We start from the raw sequence: 18,010 nt of genomic DNA, 5'->3' as shown, positions 1-18,010 counted from the left end.
AGGTTACATCGCAATAAAATGTGTGCAGTGCTTTCACCATTCAAAAAGTCTGATGTGTATGCAAAGGGTGGACGTAATGCATTTATTATTATTGCAGTGAAAACTGTCAAAGCGAACTCAAGGATCTCCCACATCATGTTTAGCTTGGTTCTTAACTATGAGTAGAGAGAGGTGTTTGTTTCCGGTGAGTAAGATAGGGTTACAGCCTAAGGGCCCAATCCTATCCAATTTTCCAGTGCTGATGCAGCTGTGCCAATGGGGTGTGCACTGCATCCTGTGGTGGGGAGGCAGTCACAGAGGCATCCTCAAGGTATGGGAACATTTATTCCCTTACCCTGGGGGCTGCATTGTGGCTGCACTGGTGCTGGAAAGTTGGATAGGGTTGTGCCCTCAGTCTTACTGAACACAATGGGCTTACTTCTGAGTAAAATAAATAACACTGTTTTCAAACACCTCTAGCTATGAGATCATTTTAACTATAAATGGTCTCATAAATGTATAACAGTAGCACTGGGTTTTATCTTAAGCTAAGTTAGTCATGACTAGGGAAGTGGGTCATAGTTTGGGGGAAGTGGACTGCCCCCTCTTAATTTACATACTTTGATGGTCCAAAGGTTGGCTATGCATACATTATTTTTGTATTAAGCATTGATATAGCAATAGGATAGAAAATGACAGTAACATTTCTTGCAAATGTGGTTTATATTTCCTTTTTGTTTATAAAAGCTTGTATATTCTTTGATGTAGTTTTCTCTGTTTGCTCTCCACCCATTGTTTTCACCATCTGGGGGAAGCCCAAATGAATCTTAATTCCACTAATGGTGTTGCAAGTCTGTTAACTGCTGAAAGTGCTTTGTTGTTGTTGTTGTTTCCATTTCAAGCTGCTGTGTATATAGGGGCCACTCTCACACTATGTTTTGCTTAACATGGCACGTAAAAACATCTTCAAAATATATAAAGTGAATGAAGCCAAATCCATATTTCACCACCATCCATTAGCAAGAGGCAGTGTTGTGTAGTGGTCAGTGTTGAACTAAGGCTTCAGAGACCCCCAAGTCAGCCATGAAGCTTACTGTATAGACTGACAACATTCTTCCATTCTAACCTACTTCACAAGGCTACTGTGAGGGTAAAACAGGCAAGCAGGGAGAACCATGTATGCCACACTAAGCTCCTTGGAGGAAGGGTGGGGAAAAATGGAATTAAAGGATGACATGCAAATGACATTTAAAGCAACGGATAAATCTATGGAATTCTGGTAGTATCTACAATGGATGCTCTTAAAACCAGAAAATGACAACCTTACCTTTTAGTGATGATTGTCTTTGTTACTCCTTGGGATGGATTGATGGACAGCTTTTCTTGCTTCAACCTGAAGAGTTCCTGAGATAATTTTAAAAAGGAAGGGTGAAAAATCAGAAGGAAAATATTCAAACCTGCAAGAATGCAAGGCTATTGCGACTAAAGCTATCATAGGTGGGCCAGAGGAAGTTGGCTTCACTCCACTCCCACTGACCTCAAGGAAACATGCAAGGAAACTCTTTCTAAACTGGCTTGTGTTTAACTTCCGGAGGCAGGGATACACAACTCGCATTATGGATCTTTTGTAGACGTATTTGTGCAGACAAATAAATAAAAACCCAAAGCATCAAGTCATCCAAACTCTTTCTGGTCGTCTCCTCCTTTCTCCCTCAACTTCAGGACAGGACAGGGTCACAGTGGAAGGTGGAGAGAAAGCCAGGACAATGGACACAGACCTCTCCCACTGCTCTTTCTGCAGTTGTGCTACTCACGTCTTCTTGCTGCTTAATCCAAGCCTCTTTCTCTTCCAGCTTTAAAGTCAGCTCATGCAGTCTCATCTGGAGGTCAACATCGTCCCCAGCTTTCCTTGACAAATCTGTCTGGTACTCGCGTAACTGGGACTGAAGAGAAATAGTAGAGCATGAGCTGAGCAGCCACAAAACAAGGGAGTTTTGCTACTGACAGGCTTGAAAAGACAGTCAAGCAACAGAATTGGCAAAGATGGAAACACAACTGGCTCACAACTTCCAGAGTAGCAACCATGTTAGTTGTGTTCACTGCAACAGAATAAGAGTCTTATGACAGCTGAAAGACTATTCCAGCACATGCTGAAGGAAATTGGTTAACGGCCTTCTCAGCACAGAGTGTAGTACAGTGAGTAGGAAACAGGAGCTATGAAATATGAAGTTCCATATGCTTCAAATCCCAAATGAACTCACTAGGAACCCTGAGGGAAGCAACGCTCTCCCTACGCCAGCTCCCATCAACCTAATATTTGTTGTTGCTGCAAATATTAGAGGTAGATACATGAACATAAGAAGAGCCTTGCTGGATCAGGCCGTGTTCAGATTCCTGTATCTCACAGTGGCCCCACCAGATACCTCTGGGAGCACTCAGGACAACATGATAACTGTCCTGTTGCCACTCCCTTGCATCTGGCATTCAGAGATATGCTACCTCTAAAATGCAAAGGCATCATGGCTTGCAATCTGTGATGGACTTTTCCTCCATAAATCTGTCTGATCTCCTTTTAAAGATATCTAGGCCTTTAGGTGCCATCACCACACCCTGAGGCAAGGAGTTCTACAGTTTAACTACACACTGGATAAAGAAATATTTCCTTTTGTCTATCCTAACTTTCCTGCACTTTGAACCATCTTGAGATTTCAACTTCGGGCTTTTGGACTGAAAGTCCTTTGGAATGCCCAGGGCAAGCAGGATCCAAAAAAAAAAAGAGAGAGAGAGAGCTTCTCTTGCCCTTAGCTGAAGGTCCCTCATACTGCTGAGAGATTATTTTGCAGTTGGTTGGGCTGGCCATGCCTGAATTTACATTAAGCTTGGCCCTCCGTTGTACAGCCACAAAAATGCCAGATAAACATCCCGTAAGAACAGCCCCACTGGATCAGGCCATAGGCCCATCTAGTCCAGCTTCCTGTATCAATATCACTTGCAGGAATGTAGCAGCGGGAGAGTAACAGGAGAGACGTCTACTGTCATCTCTTGTTTGTGGACTTCCCAGAGGTAGTTAGTGGGTCACTGTGTGAAATGGAATGCTGGCCTAGACAGGCCAGATCCAGCAGAACTCTCCTTATGTTAGGTTTCCTGCTGAGCGTAAGTTAAGAACATAAGAACATAAGAACAGCCCCACTGGATCAGGCCATAGGCCCATCTAGTCCAGCTTCCTGTATCTCACAGCGGCCCACCAAATGCCCCAGGGAGCACACCAGATAACAAGAGACCTCATCCTGGTGCCCTCCCTTGCATCTGGCATTCTGACATAACCCATTTCTAAAATCAGGAGGTTGCACATGCACATCATGGCTTGTACCCCGTAATGGATTTTTCCTCCAGAAACGTGTCCAATCCCCTTTTAAAGGCGTCCAGGCCAGATGCCATCACCACATCCTGTGGCAAGGAGTTCCACAGACCGACCACACGCTGAGTAAAGAAATATTTTCTTTTGTCTGTCCTAACCCGCCCAACACTCAATTTTAGTGGATGTCCCCTGGTTCTGGTATTATGTGAGAGTGTAAAGAGCATCTCTCTATCCACTCTGTCCATCCCCTGCATAATTTTGTATGTCTCAATCATGTCCCCCCTCAGGCGTCTCTTTTCTAGGCTGAAGAGGCCCAAACGCCCTAGCCTTTCCTCATAAGGAAGGTGCCCCAGCCCCGTAATCATCTTAGTCGCTCTCTTTTGCACCTTTTCCATTTCCACTATGTCTTTTTTGAGATGCGGCGACCAGAACTGGACACAATACTCCAGGTGTGGCCTTACCATAGATTTGTACAACGGCATTATAATACTAGCCGTTTTGTTCTCAATACCCTTCCTAATGATCCCAAGCATAGAATTGGCCTTCTTCACTGCCGCCGCACATTGGGTCGACACTTTCATCGACCTGTCCACCACCACCCCAAGATCTCTCTCCTGATCTGTCACAGACAGCTCAGAACCCATCAGCCTATATCTAAAGTTTTGATTTTTTGCCCCAATGTGCATGACTTTACACTTACTGACATTGAAGCGCATCTGCCATTTTGCTGCCCATTCTGCCAGTCTGGAGCTCCTCACAATCACTTCTGGTCTTTACCACTCGGAAAAGTTTGGTGTCGTCTGCAAACTTAGCCACTTCACTGCTCAACCCTGTCTCCAGGTCATTTATGAAGAGGTTGAAAAGCACCGGTCCCAGGACAGATCCTTGGGGCACACCGCTTTTCACCTCTCTCCATTGTGAAAATTGCCCATTGACACCCACTCTCTGCTTCCTGGCCTCCAACCAGTTCTCAATCCACGAGAGGACCTGTCCTCTAATTCCCTGACTGTGGAGTTTTTTCAGTAGTCTTTGGTGAGGGACCGTGTCAAACGCCTTCTGAAAGTCCAGATATATAATGTCCACGGGTTCTCCCGCATCCACATGCCTGTTGACCTTTTCAAAGAATTCTATAAGGTTCCCCTGTAGACTTGAACCCATATGCTTCCAAAACAATGCAAAACATACCCGCAGGCTGGAGATCTGTCTGTCTTTATCCTCCCTAAGTTGGTTGATCATCTCCACATAGCGGCTGGAGAGTTCATCAGTGGTGGTCTGGATCATAGGATTGGAAGAAGCCTGTGCAAGAAGAAGACATTCACTTAACTCAGCTTTTCAAACACAAAACATTGTCATCCGTGAAATGGGGGACATCCGTGATATGGGGGGAAAAAGAAAATGGCTTTTTCTGAAAATGTTTTAGAGTTTGGTTCAGCAATGGCTTTAGATTTGACAGCTGGCCTTTTGGCTTTGATTCATTTTCACATGTTTTTCCTGCTCAAAAAATGAGTCCAAGGAAGTAAAAGGGTTTCCACTGAAGGTGCACAGTTTAATTTGATGCTGGTGCTTTCTCATGAGTAGGCAAAATGGGGGGAAAAATCTCAGCAAATTTACAAAATTTTTCCTAAGTTTCCAGGACCAGAGGTGACACTGGGATCCTTTCCTTTGCTCCAAAATCAAATTATTGGCCTCTTTCATCTCTACATCCCACCCCTTATCTTTAAACATATCTTCTCTAGCATATTCACTAGTTAACCACCCTGCCTCCTGATTCCAAAACACTGTTTAATCCTTTTTAATGTCCAGTAAGAGATTAGGGAAGAAATAAGCCTTCTCAGTCTGGCCCTGGAGGAAACCAGGTAGGACTTCCTCACCTCTTCCCTGACTCTTTGCAAGCTGGGTTTGAGATCATGCCCTTGAATGTGATATTCTTTTGACTGTGCTATGCAAAAGCTCCTAAGGCTACAATCCAGTACACACTTTCCTGCAAGTAAGCCCTATGAAACACAATGGGACTTACATCTGACTAGACATGCATACGAGTACACTCTTTGTGAAGTTCCTGAAAATACATCCATTGTGTGCCAATTCTCATCCTACATATGTTTTTTATATATACCAGGGGTGTCCAAACATTTTGGCAGGAGGACCACATCATCTCTCTGACACTGTGTCAGGGGCCAGGAAAAAAATGAATTAATTCATATTTAAAATTTGAATAAATTTACATAAATGAATTTATTAGCGATGGAACTTATATGAATGAATGAAGGTCTTTCAGTAGCTCAAGGCCTATAAAAGGCCTTACACAAAGCAAGACCAGCCTTTCCTTTGCTGCATCACAGATGTGAAACAGCAAGTCGTGGAGGGAGCCCTCGTCCCACAGCTCAGGTGAGAGGTCGAACAGTCGTCCTCATGTTGGGAGCAGTTGCGTTGGGCCAGCATGGGCTCTAGCAAGTCTCCGGAGGGCCAGAAGCTCATTGGCGACTGGGGGCTCCCCGAGGGTCGGATTGGGAGCCCCTAAGGGCCGCAAGTGGCCCCCGGGCCAGGGTTTCGGCACCGCTGATATATACTGTACCTAAAGAAAGTTAACTGTTTAACACATCTTGTCTCTTGTATTCTTGGTATATACGTTAACAAATATATACAGTATATACAGTAATGCAATACCTCAACCTGAATCTATGGGTGCATCAAGGTGTACAGTATATTCCTGAAAGTAACCTTTGAACCTACAGTATTTGTTATTCAAGTAGCTTATGATTATGCCTGTACTGGGAGTATGAATACCTTATCTACAGGAAGCACAAGCTGTGACGACAGTATAAAAGATCACATTAAGCCATTTCTGCCCAATGTTGCATATACGCAACAGGGATCAAATGTGTACACCTATGGGCTGGGCTATCACCACCATGAAAGTCACTGAATCACAGCCAAGTAATTGCTATATTCCCCTGAGGGCTGGGGATAAGAATAGGCCCTCAGTTTGGCTGTACTTGTTGTAAGAGGCAACTGAACAGCCACCGGGTAGATGGGGCTCGTCAACCTGGGAAGGCAGCTCATCTGAGAGAAGGAAAACTCTGATCCCAAACCTCCACTGCCTTGCGGCTACATCGTTATGGAAAAGGCCATTCAGGAGTCAACCTGGAGGCAAAATCCGGAGCCAGAGTCCCTGAGGCAGTTCATGGCTGAACACAGTCACGTTCTGGCAACTTCTGTGACGCCGCTGGAACCAACCGAATTGGCTTCTGCCTTTCCATTTGACCATTTCAGCGACATGGAGAGGGGGGATTTGCTGCATGGGTAACAGTCTATCCTCCATACCTACTTTACCCAGGCTTCACGCACTGGAGAGGACACTCTGTTCCAGAACACTATTCAGAGTGCGATACCATAGTCTTCCGAGACTGAAGGATGCCAACAAATTGCTATATACTGTTCCCTCTATCCCAGTACTGCAGTAGCTCCCTTTATTTAATTTATTTTTCTATTTAGGTAACTGGTGGTGCCAGGAACGACTAGGACTAGAATCAGGAATTCAGATTGAATTTCACCTCTGAGCCAACGCTCACAGCACAATCCTATGCATGTCTTCTCAGAAGTAAGTCCCATTATGATCCATAGGGCTTACGCCCAGGACAGAATTGCTGCCTCAACCTTTCCCAATATGGGGATGATACATACATACTTGCTTGACAGGGTTGTCGCAATGCAAACCTCAAAATAATAAACACTCAGAGAGTGGCTATGGAATACAAAAATACACAAGTGTACGTCACAGAGCCAGAGTGGCAAGCCCTCAGTTAACCCCTTTCTGCCCAGCCCAGAGGTGTACGCATTTGATCCCTGGTGCATATATACAACGTTGGGCAGAAATAGCTTAAAGCAATCCCAGTCTCTTATGCAACTTCACCCATCTAAGTTACTCACTGGCTCCCTTTGACAGGAAACAATTTGAGAGGTTTTGCACATTCAGTTCCTGACTTGCGATTCCCAGCCCTTGCTCAGCACCCACACAGTCTGGGATCTTGTAAGTGTATAGCATGAGCTGTACCAGTGAGCTATGAAGCTTGCCAAAACTCTTATGAGACGAAGAGGCTGAGGGCAGTGCAGCAAACTGGGGCAGGTCCAGGAAATGCCAGTGTTAAAAGGTTCCCTAGACTCCGCTTGTACACATGTATTATTTCTGCACCTTAGGCCACTTGCTGCAGAAAACACTGTTGGGGTAGCACTGTTGGGGTAACACTGGAACACTGCTGGTTCCAGGATTTCATGCAGCATCACCCATCATTAGACTAATACAAGGAGGACAAAAGAGGAATTAAATCCTTGTTTGGAGAGGCGAAGAGAGAGAGAGTTGTCTGCTAACTGGGCAAAGAGGACTTTTTCCATTGGTGGTTCTCTTTATATTTAGCAGCAGGAAAGCAGCTGTCCCTCTTCATCCTATCAGAGCATCTTCCCCGGGAATTGTTTGCTAATATCTCCCTTAGGCTTCTTTCCAGATTGGGAGCCCCTCCTGGGACAGGGAACCAACTTCTTTTGCTGTATAAATGGCTTAGTGACTTTCAGTGAGGCCTGAGGAATCCTTTAGGAAGAGACTGGCGTGCTGGCTCCCCCAAGGAATGGAAACAAAGGGATGCCTTACCTGGAGTCTCAAGTTCTGGATCTCCTGCTCCAAGGCCCGCTTGCTGTATTCCAGGTCCTTCAGGCGAAACTCCCTCTCCCCATCAGTGTGCCGAAGAGAGAGGAGCTGCTCTTCCAGAGATCGGCACTTCAGAGTGCACTCTCGGAGGGCTTGCTGCGAATACACCACAGAAGACAGAAGGGTTTAGCTAACTGGTCCCTCGCAGAATCTAATCACATTTAAGGCAGAGCTCACTGCCCCGTGGACAGGCTCAGCTCACTCAACTTCTTAGTGCCCGAATGTGCTCAGCATTGCATTCCGTGGACACAGAATGCACACAGTGGAACAACATCCAGAGGAGCTTTATTGGGGGGGGGGGAGGACGACCTGGGGCATGCACCCAAGATGGCACTGCAGACTCTATAGGGCTGCAATCTTTACAGGATGAATTGGTTAACTCAGTCAAGCAAAAACCTTTTAATCAGCAAAAACTAAACACCTCAATCAGGCAACACTTTTCAAACAGAGTTACTTCTCTTTAATGTGAATACTTATGAAAAAGTATGCTGAGTATGCTTATGAAAAAGTATGCTTTTTCATAAGCATACTTTTGAAAAGTATGCTTATGAAAAAGTATGCTGTATGCTGAGAAGAGGCATTCTCTTCCACATACACTCAGGTGGGAGATGCCTCCGAAGACAATGCGTGCCACTTTTTTCTTCAAAACTATCAATTTATGCATGTGCAACTGCATGCAGATTAATAAATCATCACTAAAATGATTGACTCTTTATTCAAGTGGCAACCCTGAAAACCCTGTTAGTGGTGCAGAAAGGGGGGGGGGAATTTATAGAGTTGGTAGTATCAAATGGTAATGTTTTGACTGGGGGGTATTCCTCCAGGCTACAGGCTGGGAAGAAGTTGTGTGTTTGATTGCTTCTGTTTGAAAGAACAAAAAACCCCTGCATATAGAAAGCTAGCATATCAGGGAGAATTCAGGTTAGCTTTGGAAGACAGTTGAACGCATAAACTCCCCCTTTTAGCAACAAGCAACATAGTTTAAGTAAAGTTTGGACTACTTGATAGTACTCAATGGAGAAATTCAGCCTTATAGCTTCTGCAGGTTCATAATATTTGAAGGAGAACTTCTGCATCTTCCCCCATAAGTAGGGAAATAATTGCCCAAATGTCCAAATCTCATCCAGTTTTGCAACTTAAATACATTCCCATTAGAAGCCGGGGCAGGCATAAGAGTACGCAAGGTTCTGGCAAAAATTTTAAAAAAAACAACAACTGAACAACAGCTCCTGGAAAAATAAACATCTACCTCCCAACAACACAGGCAATGTAGAAATCAGTTGGCCTTTTGCCTACCTGTGCAGAAATCATTCTTGATTAAACAGACATCCACACTGGGGGCCATTATTTCATTCGCGATAAGGATGCAAGCTTACCTGCTGTTGGCGATTGTTCTCTCGGACGGATGCCAAGAGTGTTTCATATTCTTTCACTTGGCATGCTTTAAAAGCCAGGTCTTTCTCAAGCAGCTCCTTATCAGTTTCCAGTTTCTGCAAAACCAAACCGCTCATCACAAAAGGCACAACTGTAAATTCAAGGGGGCAGGTGTTGCACTGGTGGATGTGGGGATGACAAGACGCTTAAGTGGGGAAAAGTAAGATTTTTTTCCCATTGCATGGAATCAAACCAAACTTGAAAACCGGTTCTGAAAGGGTTTTCTCCAGTGATCTGAAGCATAACCCCAACGGATCTCTCAGTTGCCTTGAAACTGGAATCAAGTTTCCCAGGACAAAAGCCCATAAGATGATCAAAAAGAAGCATAGAAGGAACAAAACCAGAGCATGATTTAACATCCACATCATCAGCAATCCCAGCCACAACCCGATGGGCCGGCACATCTCCACCCTGCAAGAGTAGCTGGGATAAAAGGAAACTCTAGTAGTTCCAGGGTAAGGAGAAGTCTTCTAGTTCCCCTTCAAAGATCTTGCACAGTAAAGACCTTGCACTGCAGCAAGGTGTGGGTGTGTGGTGAGGAGCCTCTTGGAGGGACAAGCAACTAGTACAACTTTGGCTTCAGCCAAGCAAAGAGAGGATGAAAAATTGCTACATGATACTGCAAGGGTTGATGATATTAAGAACAACCATATACCATTTTCAACCAAAAAAATGGCTAGAGTGGTTTATACTGCTTTTTTATTATGATTAAGAATACGTACAGTGGGCCTTCCTTATCGGCAGGCTTGGCACCTGTGAATTTGAATGTATGTGGTTGCGAAGTTGCAGCTTGAGGACCTCAGAGACCTCCTGGAGGCAACTGAAGTGCAGTCTAATCATGTTCAGGAGACCTTCTGAGACACGGAGAGGTCCAGCCTTGCCATGCTTCAGAAGGCTTCCGAAAGGCACTTCTGGTTTTCCAGGGTCCCGTCCCCGTCCCCCCCCCCGTCCACCCACAGATACAACTTTCTACAGAATTTGCTATCTGCAGGCAGTTCCCATGGGCCCACTGTATATACCACTTTTCAACAAGAGTACTTCAAAAAGTGGTTTACACAGCAAAATAAATAAATGGTTTCCCGCCCCCAAGAGGCTCACAAGTGGCAATGTAACTATATTAACTATAATAACATTATCACAAACTTTCACTGGGTTAAACACAGTTATTGTTACAACACAAAGTTCTGCCATTTGACAGAAAATAAAAGTCAAGAATTCCTCTGGGTATGCCTGAACTTCCTTTTTGGACTGCAGTATGAGAAATCATGATCCATGTGACACTTGCCAAAAGTATCTGGCCACAGTCTTAGTCATCCCTGTTACTTACCCCTAAGTCATCTTGAAGATGGACGAGTTCTTCTCGAAGGCTGCTGAACGTGGCAAGGACTAGCCTCATTGACTTATCAGCTGTTGCTCTCATCTGGGGCAGAAGATAATGCATTTAAGGGTTACTTTAGAACATGGTATTAACGCGAACTCAAATGAGCATCAAGGTACGAATCAGGCAGTTTCTGATACAGAGACATGACTGACTTGAAATATGTTTAAAGGATGTGTTAGATCCCCACAAACTTTAGCTGTTAAAGCAAAAGCACTCTACTTGATGGTTGTGTGTACAAGTTGAACAGAGAGCGTAACAGAACAAGTTGATGTTTTTGCTCATTTGTACTGAACATGGGTCAGAATCTCCAGTGACATTTCTTCATACATCAGGAAGACAAATTATTTCAAATAAGGATTAAAATACGTAGCACAAGACCATCTAGCATTGCTTAGATGGCCTTTCAAAGAAAAGTTTTCCAAACACAAAGGAAAACAGACCCTACCTGCAGGAGGTAGCGGATTTGCTGCTTTGTTGATTCTGAAAGCCCTTTAGGAATCAAACTCTCAATATCTTCTGTCTGTTTTAAAAGAAGATAAGAAAAATAATTTGTTTTATACCTTTTTTATCTTTAAGAATACTCTATTTGTTAATAATCAAATACAACCTGTAATAAACACAAATTATTATGAAGAGCCCAAAAGAGCCTAGAAAGAGCCCAAAGTCAGAACTGATTCCAATACTTTGGTTTTGCAGGTGGAGCAAACACTGTTCATGCAGATTGACTCATGCTTCCTTCTCACTACAAATCAACTTGTGCATACACCAAGTGCTGTGGAATGGGGACATACCAATATATCTGCTGTGCAATGCAGGATCAACCCAAGACTTCAGGGTGACCACCAAATCCCTTGTGCTCATCCCCTGGAGACCAACACCATAACCGCCATATGAAACAGCTTATGTGGCCCCTTGCACAACAGCCATAACGTGGGTGCCAGCCCCCAGATTTCCCTAGAAGCCTGTCCTCAGAGGCCCCATTGCTTCGTAGTGTCCTACTGGTTAATCTGAGAATGTTCCAATTGCACTGGTATAATCTATACATTGCAAGTGCATATTTTAACACGCAAAAATAGTTAGCAACATGGTTAGAACATTTGATACTTCTTTGGGTACCTGTTGCTGGGGAGCAATGATGGGAGAGGACAATGCCTTCTTCTGGGCTTCCTAGAGCAAGCTGGTGGGCCCACTGTGGGACACAGAATGCTGACCCAGATGGGCCTTTGGCCTGACCCAGCATGGCTATTCTTACACTCTCATGAGAAAAGTAATGAGACTACTAAATTGCCTTGATGGTCCCTTCAAAAGCCATTCACTGCTCACATGATTGTAGTTTTAAGCCTTGTTTTGTATTTCCTGTTCTCAGGGGGAAGGGCTTGCCTAGAAAGCTAAAGCATGGTTTTTCCTATACGTTTGAATTAAGGCAATAAAGCTTGATTAGTAGTGCTAACCATGGTTAGACATTATGGTCTGCATCAGGCCAAAGTATTGGTTGCAAGTTTTACTGAATTGTAGCCATTGATCATGAATAGTGGAACTGTTCTGCATACTTACTTGGCATTCAATTTCATATCTCCTGTAAAAGACACAAGACAATATAAGCTTTGATTATTTCCAAATCATCAGTGTTATCATTTATTCACATAATATTCAAGGACAACTTATTTTTCAAGGCTCATTCATTTCCTCTTGCATGACAGAAGTACAGTGGACCCCCTTTATCTGTGGGCTTGACATCTGCATATTTGAATATCCATCCCCTGGGGGCTGGGGATAAGAATAGGCCCTCAGTTTGGCTGTACTTGTCTTAAGAGGCGACTAACAGACTAAACAGCCACCGGGTAGATGGGAATCGTTAGCCTGGGAAGGCAGCTCATCTGAGAGAAGGAAAACTCTGATCCCAAACCTCCACTGCCTTGTGGCTACATCCAGTTGTGGAAAAGGCTTCAGGAGTCAACCTCGAGGCAAAATCAGGAGCCGGAGTCCCTGAGGCAGTTCATGGCTGAACACAGCCACAGCTGGCAACTCTTGCGACGCCGCTGGAACCAACCATATTGGCCTCTGCCTTTCCATTGGACCATTTCAGCGACGAGGAGAGGGGGGATTTGCTGCATGGGAAACAGTCTGTCCTCCATATCTACTTTACCCAGGCTTCACGCACTGGAGAGGACACTCTGTTCCAGAACCACCATTCAGAGCGCGATACCATAGTCTTCCAAGACTGAAGGATGCCAACATTTGAATATCCATGTCCAGGTGGTCTTATGAGGTCTCATGCCAGCTTGTCCCCTCCCCCCATGGTTCTCATTATCCGCAGAATTTTGTATCCACAGGGGTTCTGAAACAGATCCCCTGCAGACACCCACTGTATCGCTTTCATCTGTCAAAAACAACAAAATTTTCACTCCAATGGTTGTAAATTCATAACAAGACAAAACATCTACATCAGTGTTTCTCAACCAGTGGTACGGGTACCACCAGTGGTACTTAAGGTGGTGCCTGGTGGTACTTGTGGGATCCCTGGACACCTGCTGCCTGACAGCAAGAGCAGGAATGTGACACAACAAACAGTGGTAGGAGGCTTGACTCAGTGGGCAGAGCTCCAAAGCATGCTTTTCCACGATCAAAGAAGCACTCCCGTCCACCCTGAGCTTCTTACTCATGTTTGTCGTGTTGCATCTGGCCTCCCAACCCAGTATGGTTGGCAACCTTCAGTCTCGAAAGACTATGGTATAAGCCTACAGCACCCGGTATTCCCAGGCGGTCTCCCATCCAAGTACTAACCAGGCCTGACCCTGCTTAGCTTCCGAGATCAGATGAGATCGGGCTTGTGCAGGGTAACAGTATGCCATTGCCCAGTTACTTCTAGTGGTAGTTTGAATAGGTGGACCATGTGAAGTAGTACAGGAGAGGACAAACGTTGAGAAACTGTTCTACAGTAAATATTCCATCCGGTAATACAAGCGCGATCTGTTGTTGGCAACCTTCAGTCTCGAAAGACTCTGGTATTGCACTCTGAAAGGTGGTTCTGGAACAGCGTCTAGTGTGGCTGAAAAGGCCAATTTGGAAGTGACAATCCCTTCCACACTGGAAGCAAGTGCAGTCTGTCCCTGGTCTGTCTCCCTGGCTATGGGCCTTCCTTCTTTGCCTCTTTGCCTCAGCCTGTTGGCCAAGTGTCTCTTCAAACTGGGAGAGGCCATGCTGCACAGCCTGCCTCCAAGCGGGCCGCTCAGAGGCCAGGGTTTCCCACCTGTTGAGGCCCACTCCTAAGGCCTTCAGATCCCTCTTGCAGATGTCCTTGTATCGCAGCTGTGGTCTACCTGTAGGTCGCTTTCCTTGCACGAGTTCTCCATAGAGGAGATCCTTTGGGATCCGGCCATCATCCATTCTCACGACATGACCAAGCCAACGCAGGCGTCTCTGTTTCAGCAGTGCATACATGCTAGGGATTCCAGCATGTTCCAGGACTGCGTTGTTTGGAACTTTGTCCAAACAAACAAGTGCGACTGTGTTGTTTAGAACTTTGTCCAAACAAACAAGTGCGATCACATTGCTCATTAATTGTATCTATTACATAAAGCTCCCATACTAATAAGTAGGAAACTTTCTACATAAAACACACACTCTTTTCTCCAATCATGCAACACAGATGTTGTGGCTGCAATACTGAGGAGTCAGGTTCTGACTGTTCTGAATGCAAAAATCAAGACCTACGGCATTCAGTTAAGAGAATCTATTTCCTCAACAGATCATTAAGTCACTGCAAACAGAACGCAGTTCAGCCACCCAGCCCTCCTTCCAGGACTTTAGGAACACATTCCTGAGATTCCAAGGATACCACAGGTAGGAGTGGGAACAACAATACCTTCCTCCAAGCTTCTGGACGTGCTCGAACAAGCAGTTGTAGAGGTCGCTGCTCTTGCGGTTCAGCTCCGCGAGGAGCTCGCCAAAGTAGCGGGAATCCGACTGATCATTTATTTCCGGAAAGATTTTCACCTAAGGGGGAGGCGAAATAAAGTTCTTTGTTCGGGTTCGTCCACACCCCTGGAGGACTCCCAGTTGATGCAGGCACTCTTTCCACTCTGAAAGTTGACAGTGCCTGGAATGGCAACGGTCAGCATTTGGGAAATGCTGGCTCATTCACACAAGGCTAGAGGCCTGCTCTGCCCAGGCAGCAGATGGTAAAATCTTGAATTAGTAAGCATGGACTATACCACCCCAGGCCGTCCTTCTCTAGCCTCAACATTCACAAAGCAAACTATAAGGTGCTCTGCAAAATCTTGCCCCAACAGCGGTGAAAGTGAAAGTAAAAATCCTTTGCTTCCCACCTGGTAGTAAGTGATACCTCTCTAGGAATCCAAGACACTCTCTCTCTCTCTCTCTCTCTCTCTAACCCTTAGACTTCCCTGTAAATAAAGCACTTGGGGGACTTATGTTACCCCCTACCCCTTTTTTAAGTTATAAAACTCCACAACCCTCTGAAGTTTAGTCAGTATCCAGCAATATCTTCCCTGTGGAACGTCCCATTTTGGCTATTTTCCTATCAGCATGAGGGGAGAGAATTTAGAAGCACAGAGACGGATCCTGAACATTCTTATCCTGGTTGTAGCTAATCCACAAACTGGACCTAAAGGTTTAAGCTCCAGGGGGCGCAGGATCACTGCTTAACCCAGCCATTTTCAACCACTGTGCCGTGGCACACTGGTGGTCCACAGGTGTGCCACAGGAGTTTGGGGGAAGGTCATTTATTAGTAGGGCCAACAGGGGACGTGAGCCTCCACTGGCAGAATGGTGTACATTGGCAATTCTAATGCCTTGTCAGTGTGCCGGGAGATGAAAACAGTTGAACACCACTGGCTTAAACAATTACATCCTCCTCTGACACGGGAGCTCTCCATGGTTTTCCAACACACCAGGTTAGCTTCAATAGTGCCGCAATCTCAGAGGCTCCCAAACTATTAGTTGGGTCTCCAAGGCAAGACAAAAACAAAGTCTTTGGGAACTTAGCAGTGGCGTAGCTGGAGGGGGGGCGGAGCACTGAGACTGGCAGCGTGGCAGGCAAGCGGCCCCTCCCTTTGGAGCCATTCCCGGCGGGGGGAGCAAAACGGAGTACGGCTCTGTTTTGCTCCCCCCACCAGGAATGGCAGCCTGAGTGCTCCACCCCCCCTCCAGCTACGCCACCAGAAATTATTATAGATTAAATAAGAAGTTTTCTTACTGGTTCACAGCTCTGAATGGAGTATCTCTTCAGATTCCCTCTTCCAGCGTCACTGACGCAGACTGAAGTGATGTCACAGGGCCTGCCCGTCTGGGTGTTCTCGCACTGCTGAACCACTTGCACCTGCTCCACCGGCTGGCTGACTTGGCACTGGCTAGACGGTGCTTGCTGGAGGGAGATTTGGTACTGCTTCTCCTAAAGGAATGGAAGTCATTAGGGATCCATAAGAACGTAAGAACAGCCCCGCTGGATCAGGCCATAGGCCCATCTAGTCCAGCTTCCTGTATCTCACAGCGGCCCACCAAATGCCCCCAGGGAGCACACCAGATAACAAGAGACCTGCAAGGCTTCCTGGGAATTGTAGTTAAGAACATAAGAGCCCCACTGGATCAGGCCCATCTAGTCCAGCTTCCTGTATCTCACAGCGGCCCACCAACTTCACAGTTAGTTGCTAAAAAGCTGTCTTTGCAGGGCCTCTAAGGGCATGTTGCTATTTTGGGTAACTGATGCTACTTTAAAGGTTAGCACTGACCACATTCTCCTTCCTGCTCAACTTCTAAAGTTGTGTGAACAGACTTTTTTTTTTTTTTTTTTTTAAGGAAGGGAAATCTTCAGTCTTGCTTCTTCACAAGGAAACAAACCTTGTAAAAAGGCTGGGCTTGGAACATCAGGGAAGCAGAAAATGCAGTAAAATACCTCTCATTTGATCTTCCATTGTGAGAGCAATGCTAAGCTGTATTATTGACTGCCTCTGGGTTCATTCCCCCCCCCCACTTCTGCGGTTACAAAGGACCAGGTGCTCTCTTTGTGTCTAGAAAGCAAATGATGGTGAAAAGGGAGGGGAGAGGAACATTCTGGGAAGTGGGTCCACTTAGGGATTCACACAACCCAAACGTATCCCCGCTCTCGGGCAAACAGTCAACTCAGGAGCAGAGACCCTAGTCTGTCAAACAGTTTTTATTAACAAAGGCCAAACCACTGCAAAATTAAAACCCCTCTTAGCACAGGATGTCTGGAAGGCATATGGTTCAATAACAGCATATAGTCCCCAGTCCAAAGAGTTTTAAGGTTCTCGCTCTACTCATTTAGACAGACCAAGGTGAGGGATGCACTTCCAGCCGGGTTGGCTCAAGATTACTGGTACTCAAGGCGGTGTGCCCAGATCTGCTCGCTGATGATGTCCAGCTTCTCCTCCTCCATCAGTCTAGCCCATCTCTTTCTTCTCCTCTAAACTTCTGCTCTGCCCCCCCTTCCTTTCCCAGTCCAGGAAGTGGGAAGAGGAGGAGAAGAAACAGCAGAAGCAAGTGACAGAAGCGGGCACCCCCCATCTGCCAACCTGAGGCAACTGCTTCAATTGGCCTCATGGATGGACCGCCCCTGGCTTCCAGAGAGAAGGCCACTAAGAGGGCCAGAACAGAAGACAACCACAAGGGTAGAGGAGAACAACATTCTGTGGCACTTCAGACAGAAAAAGGAACAGACCAGTGATAAGGCCACAAATCAGGGGACACACACACCCCCCTCAGCGGTGCACTTAATGTCATGCACTGCCTGGGCCACATTAAAAAGTAAGCCTCTTACTTGATCGGGATTGAGCAGCTCATATTTTCTGATTGTCTTTTCATAGATCACATTATTTCCCCCTCTGAGGAGTGGAGACAGAGGCTCCTGCAGGTATAAAATAATTATAAAAATTAAAACATAAAGCAAAACGACAATGATATGAAGAAAGCTGCAGTGGCCACACCTAATAAGCGAAGGAATCACTGCCATTTGTGTTCCAGGAGAGGACATTGGATCCCTGCATCTCAATTTACTCCCACCGACTGCAAATGGTTGGAAGAGGAATTCAGCCAGTTTTTGATTCAAGCAGTCGGGGAGCTTGGGGTGAGGATTTCATCTTGAATCAACAGGATCTCGCCTTTCAAATATGAGATA

At 45.6% G+C, this 18,010-nt stretch overlaps 1 protein-coding gene and 1 pseudogene across 1 annotated transcript in view; both read right to left on the bottom strand.

Annotated features, from left to right (window-relative positions):
- The window catches only part of POF1B (POF1B actin binding protein), a 41,810-nt gene that overhangs the window by 1,766 nt on the left and 22,034 nt on the right, over nt 1–18,010 (bottom strand). Inside the window, exons 4-14 of the mRNA XM_066640192.1 lie at nt 17,654–17,740; nt 16,073–16,267; nt 14,720–14,850; nt 12,409–12,430; nt 11,300–11,374; nt 10,801–10,893; nt 9,416–9,529; nt 7,983–8,135; nt 4,523–4,633; nt 1,794–1,922; nt 1,307–1,383 (exon numbers count right to left, since the gene is read on the bottom strand). Of these exons, the coding sequence (XP_066496289.1) occupies nt 1,307–1,383; nt 1,794–1,922; nt 4,523–4,633; nt 7,983–8,135; nt 9,416–9,529; nt 10,801–10,893; nt 11,300–11,374; nt 12,409–12,430; nt 14,720–14,850; nt 16,073–16,267; nt 17,654–17,740 (1,187 nt within the window). The remainder of the gene's footprint in view (nt 1–1,306; nt 1,384–1,793; nt 1,923–4,522; nt 4,634–7,982; nt 8,136–9,415; nt 9,530–10,800; nt 10,894–11,299; nt 11,375–12,408; nt 12,431–14,719; nt 14,851–16,072; nt 16,268–17,653; nt 17,741–18,010) is intronic.
- Nucleotides 13,590–13,710, bottom strand: LOC136663301 (5S ribosomal RNA; annotated as a pseudogene).

The sequence above is a fragment of the Tiliqua scincoides genome, chromosome 12 (assembly GCF_035046505.1).
Source record: "Tiliqua scincoides isolate rTilSci1 chromosome 12, rTilSci1.hap2, whole genome shotgun sequence".
NCBI lineage: Eukaryota > Metazoa > Chordata > Lepidosauria > Squamata > Scincidae > Tiliqua > Tiliqua scincoides.
Note: the sequence above shows the minus strand (reverse complement) of the source record. Positions and strands in the feature narration are given on the sequence as shown.